The sequence below is a fragment of the Sinocyclocheilus anshuiensis genome, unplaced genomic scaffold, assembly GCF_001515605.1.
Source record: "Sinocyclocheilus anshuiensis isolate Anshui unplaced genomic scaffold, SAMN03320099.WGS_v1.1 scaffold286, whole genome shotgun sequence".
NCBI classification, from domain to species: domain Eukaryota; kingdom Metazoa; phylum Chordata; class Actinopteri; order Cypriniformes; family Cyprinidae; genus Sinocyclocheilus; species Sinocyclocheilus anshuiensis.
Genome location: NW_015544135.1, coordinates 474,955 through 480,548, shown reverse-complemented (window position 1 = coordinate 480,548; position 5,594 = coordinate 474,955). Strand labels below are relative to the sequence as shown.

At 45.2% G+C, this 5,594-nt stretch overlaps 1 protein-coding gene across 1 annotated transcript in view; it reads right to left on the bottom strand.

Annotated features, from left to right (window-relative positions):
* nrn1la (neuritin 1-like a) overlaps nucleotides 1-4,483 on the bottom strand; it is a 40,468-nt gene extending 35,985 nt beyond the window's left edge. The window contains exon 1 of the mRNA XM_016494659.1: nucleotides 4,342-4,483. Within this exon, the coding sequence (XP_016350145.1) occupies nucleotides 4,342-4,396 (55 nt within the window). The 5' untranslated portion in view covers nucleotides 4,397-4,483. The remainder of the gene's footprint in view (nucleotides 1-4,341) is intronic.
* Between the last annotated feature and the right edge of the window lie 1,111 nt (nucleotides 4,484-5,594).

The following is a 5,594-nucleotide window of genomic DNA, read 5'->3' as shown; positions in this document are numbered from 1 at the left end:
ACCACGCGATGGACACGATTACGGAGGCGCGAGCCCCTTTTACGAGATGCCTGTACGCCTGTAAATGGGCAGTGTTTGAGAGATGGTGTGAATCGAATGGTCGGGACCCGGAAAACTGCCCCGTGTCTGACATTCTGAATTTTTTGCAACAACAAATGGACGGCGGCAGTATGTCCTCCACTCTTAAGGTTTATGTTGCAGCTATCTCAGCCTTTCACACTGCTTTCGACGGGCGCTCAGTGGGAAAACACACTGAGAGCGGTCTTTTTGGCTCTTCAGAGTTTCCTCACGCAAGTCCAGGGGCATCACATGTTGATTCGCACAGACAACATGTCGGTGGTATCGTACATAAACCGCCAGGGACCCGGAAAACTGCCCCGTGTCTGACATTCTGAATTTTTTGCAACAACGAATGGACGGCGGCAGTATGCCCTCCACTCTTAAGGTTTATGTTGCAGCTATCTCAGCCTTTCACGCTGCTATTGACGGGCGCTCAGTGGGAAAACACCATCTAGTGATCAGATTTTTGAGAGGTGCGAGAAGACTAAGACCCTCTCGCCCTCCTACGGTGCCATCCTGGGACCTGGCTCTGGTGCTGGGGGTGCTAGACCTCCCACCCTTCGAGCCACTCCAGACTGTCGGCTTGAGGGAACTCTCGCTTAAAACCACGCTGCTGCACGCCCTTGCTTCGGTCAAGCGCGTGGGGGATTTGCAAGCGTGGCGCTCTCTGTGAATGCGGACTGTATGCAGTTTGGACCAGGAGATTGCAAAGTCACGCTCAAGCCAAGATTGGGCTACATGCCTAAATCGCTCTCGACACCATTCAGAGCGCAAGTGGTGGCGCTTTCTGTTTTCACTCCAGAGTTGGAGACTTCATTGGATGCCGCCCCGAATCAGACCAACACAGCGCCCAGATGGGTCTGGTCACGCGGCGGAAAGTGGTCACGACGGACGTGTCGACGATGGGCTGGGGAGCTCATTGCGACTGCGTACTGGCCTCGGGCTACTGGACAGAGTCGGAGTTTCCTCACGCAAGTCCGGGGGCATCACGTGTTGATTCGCACGGACAACATGTCGGTGGTATCGTACATAAACCGCCAGGGCGGAGTACACTCGAGACCCCTTTACAGACAGGCAGCACGCCTTTTGCTGTGGGCCGATCACCATCTGCTCTCCATTCGAGCAGCGCATGTTCCGGGCTGCTTGAACAGCGGCGCGGATATGCTATCAAGGGACGGGATTCCTCAAGGAGAATGGAGACTGAACCCCGGGACAGTGAGACTGATCTGGGAATGGTTCGGGAAAGCGGAGATAGACTTTTTTGCGACAGAGGAGAACACGCATTGCCCTCTGTTCTTCTCTCTGTCACGTTCTCCCCTAGGTCACCGTGATTTTGCCAAGTAAGACATGTTCCTGGATCAACATCTTTTGTTGATCCTGGATCAACATTACTTTCCAAAGATACAGACTTAACCCAATCCTCACCCCTAAACCTAACCTTACCCATAATTTATTCCTAAAATCACATTGGGTGGTCGACGCTATTGCCTTGGCATATTCTAGCCGGGGAAGGGAATGTCCTATTGGTGTCAGAGCCCATTCGACGAGGGCGGTTGCCTCCTCGTGGGTGTGGACTAAGGGCATTTCTATCAAAGATATTTGTATGGCGGCTGGATGGTCTTCGCAGAATACCTTTGCCAGATTCTACAATTTGACGTGTGGTCATTAGCCTCACAGGTCCTGTCGGTGAGCACGACCCATGGTTCTACCTGCAACCACTAGCTGTTTGACTGTGCTGGTGGTTTCGACTAGGTCGTATAGGGGGATCGGGGGCCATCGTCATATTCAGACTGTGGCGCCCCGGATGCGGCCGTTCTCTATGTGTGTATATTGTTGTTAGTATTGTGCCCGGCCTTGTGATTTTGCCAAGTAAGACATGTTCCTGGATCAACATCTTTTGTTGATCCTGGATCAACATTACTGTCCAAAATTATAGACTTGACCCAATCCCTACCCCTAAACCTAATCTTACCCAGAATTTATTCCTAAAATCAGTGTGAAATGATAGCTGATTAACAAAGGTGTAGAAGCACCTAATCCTGATTGTAAGCCTAAAACTGACATTTCCTGAAAAGTTATCACTCAATTTTGATTGGTTGATTGGAATGATGTTCCAGGATCAACAAAGATGTTGATCCAGGAACATGTTGTACTTGGTCAAATCACGCTCACCCTCTCCCCCAGGTGGAGATGCACTCACGATGCCGTGGCCGAATGCCCGTCTGTATGCGTTCCACCTAGGGGTGTGCGATATATATCGTCTGCGATAATACTAATTAATATTTTAGTTAATAAATAATAATAAATATTGTTGTTAGTATTGTGCCCGGCCTTGCCGCTCACATGCTTCGTTGCACTGTTATATTACATACTTGTATGCGTTTGACATTACTATAATGTCTTAGCCTTGTATGGCGACGGCGCTGCATCTCTCTCTTAATAAGAGACCTGCCATCGGATATGGATTCTGAGTAACCTGATTGGATCCCTAAGCGGGAATCTACATCCAATCCCCTCGAGGCGTGTCGCAGGGTCGTATTTGTTTGGTTGGGGATCATTTTTAGTGTCTTGCAAGAACTGTTCATGTTAGCTCCGCCAAGGCTGAGCCTTTTTACTTCGCTGCTTCGAAGGCGTTGTTCTATCGCAGTGGTTCTCAAACCTGTGCTGGAGTACCCCCTGCCCTGCACATTTTGTATGTCTCCCTCATCTATCACACCTGATTCAACTCATCAGCTCATTAGTGGAGACTGCACGACCTGAAGTGGGTGTGTCAGATAGAGGGAGACATACAAAATGTGCAGGGCTGGGGGTACTTAATGGAGAGGTTTGAGAACCACTGTTCTATACAGTCCCCAAGGCGTTAACGCCATGTCGAGAGACCGTTCTCGAGAGGGAACGTCTCCGGTTACTGTCGTAACCTCGGTTCCCTGAGAGACGGGAACGAGACATGGCGTAGGTCACCGTGTTCACTGCTCAGATCTGCTGTGCTGTTGGTTCAGTCTGCAGATTCTGAGCTTATGCCGCCAATACGGCGCATTATATAGTGGTGGGGGCCCCGCCCTTATTCGCCATCTTGGCTGGCATTGGCCAGTGAGAGTTGCAACTTCACTGGCGTTGTGCAATAAGATTTCAGGTAGGTTAGGAAGGAAGGGAGTCTCCAAGGCGTTAATGCCATGTCTCGTTCCCGTCTCTCAGGGAACCGAGGTTACGACAGTAACCGGAGACGTTTTTCGGTTAAGTGCATCACTTTTTCTTTTTGGAATTTTCAGTGTGAACACACTACTCACACTATTTATACTACAAAACATCATAGTGTTTGTAGAGTAGGCCTAATTTACAACAGCTTCGAACGCGGCTCAACCAATCAGAATCAAGGACCGGAACTATCCGTTTTATAAGCTGTAGTTGTTCATATGACAACGTTGTAGGTACACATTGTTAGATTAAAGATTGTTACAAATTTTTAACAAATTAATGGATTGCATTTATACAGCCTATAAAAGTCTCTGTAAAGTCATTAAGAAGTCTTGCCTTTTTTCCCCTTTAAAGTACAACCATTAAGGACCGGAATCCTTAAAAACAATCAGAACCACATTCCATAAAATTCACTTGCTTGTTTATCATTTTAAATCATACACACGTCTTAAACACATTTCCTCCCTCACACACGTTATGACTGATTAGCCTACATCTTGTTCCGTAAATGGGCAAAAGGGGTTTACTCTCCGGAGAGAAGAGCTGTGAGTTGCAGAACAGCTGCTTTTATTCATGATTTGTAACGATCGTTGTTTTTTCTCTCTCCCTTACACAGATTAAATCCTCGGGGGAAATAAGTCACATCAACATTTGCATCGACTCCGAAGAAACAGCGAAACGTCAGCGGTGCCCCGGCAACATCCAGAGCTCAACTCCTCGAGCGATGGAGCCTCAACTCTGCAGCACTTTTGGACAGATACACACTTACTGTATATAGGCTACGCCAGTGTTTTTTTTTTCTATCTGCTGTTTTACACATTTATCTAATTTAAAATGGCAAAACAGCCCATGAACACTAACATAATCCGATAAGGCAACCCCTCTTGATCTATATTTGTCATAATATATCTGAATCTGATTAATCGCAGCCTAAATAAACCAAAAATGCGGTTTGACTCAGGTGTATGCTGGATAGAAAGAGCGAGCAACCTCTAACCCATTTGATCAGAAGTCCATATAAATGCATTTAAAAGAAAACCGGTCGAAGCAATTCAGTAAATGTAGCCTATTTCAGCATCAACTTACGCAGATGTAAAGCAACAGGCAAGATGAGGCAGGCGTTGCAGAGGAGAGGTGTCATCCTGAACAGATCCCAGTGCACAGAAACTGAAGGGAGTTCAGTCAGATGTGTGTGTTCATTTAATAGAAACTCAGAGCTTCAGCTCGCATTGCGCTGGAGTACTGAATGATTCACTAGCGCGCGTATCTTGTAGTAAAGGGGAGGAGGCTGCGGGAAAACACGACTGACTGCTCAACGGTGGTTTGTCTCAAGCACAACTTTTCATTTCACTCACGCATTAGTATTACTACACGCTGGTCTACATACACTTTCATTATAAGTCATCAGAAAACATTAGATAATGATAACGTCAGTAGCTCACGAACATATTTGAAAATATACCATAGTAAATGCATGTAATGTGTAACATGGACACTAAAATAAAGTATGACCATAGTTTGTATCAATTATAATTACATACTCAGATGTGTGCTGTATTGTACATTATATAGATTTTATAATACAGGTTTTTTGTGTTATACAGGGGCAGACTTACCCATTAGGCAAAGGTAAGCGACCGCCTTGGGCCCCCAAAGCCAAGGGCCCCCTAAAATGCTTTTCATATAGGAGATGCGCATTAAGCGCGGACACTCGAAGGTTGCGGTTTATGGTGTTTATTACCACGACAACAACAGTCCCGAGTTGTACGTGCTTTTTGTGTATCCTGCTTGAAGGAGATTAAAATATCATGCATCTGAAGCTGTAATTAAATATTGAGAAACAGTGTGTATTATATGTTTATAATTGTTTTAAATGCCGCTTATTTATGAGAAGGAACCAAGTAGAGGACACATACGCATACTTTTTTGGTTGATATAATCCTTAGGTGTGTAAATGTATAATTGCCTTTTCATTCTTTTTTCAGTTTTATTTAAATTTGTAGTTAAAATAACTAAAAATAAATGTATTTTAAAGTTTAGAATTAGACAGCCTTTGCACACAGGCTTACTCTGGTAACTCATCAGTGGACTTTCCTCGTCAATATAGGCTATATTTTTTCACACTTTTCTCATTCTATATTTCTGACGTTCCAAAAGCGCCTCCTACTGGCAGAGAATGAATGTTCATTGTCAATAATCCAGTCTGTAGTTTTTGTTCAGACCAATGCGAAAATCCACCCACATAACCCCGTTTTAAATTAATATAATAATTTATACTTCTGACTCACCCCTGGTTTAAACGCTCAATTGTGAGGTTTATCATTTTATAATTTTTTGTT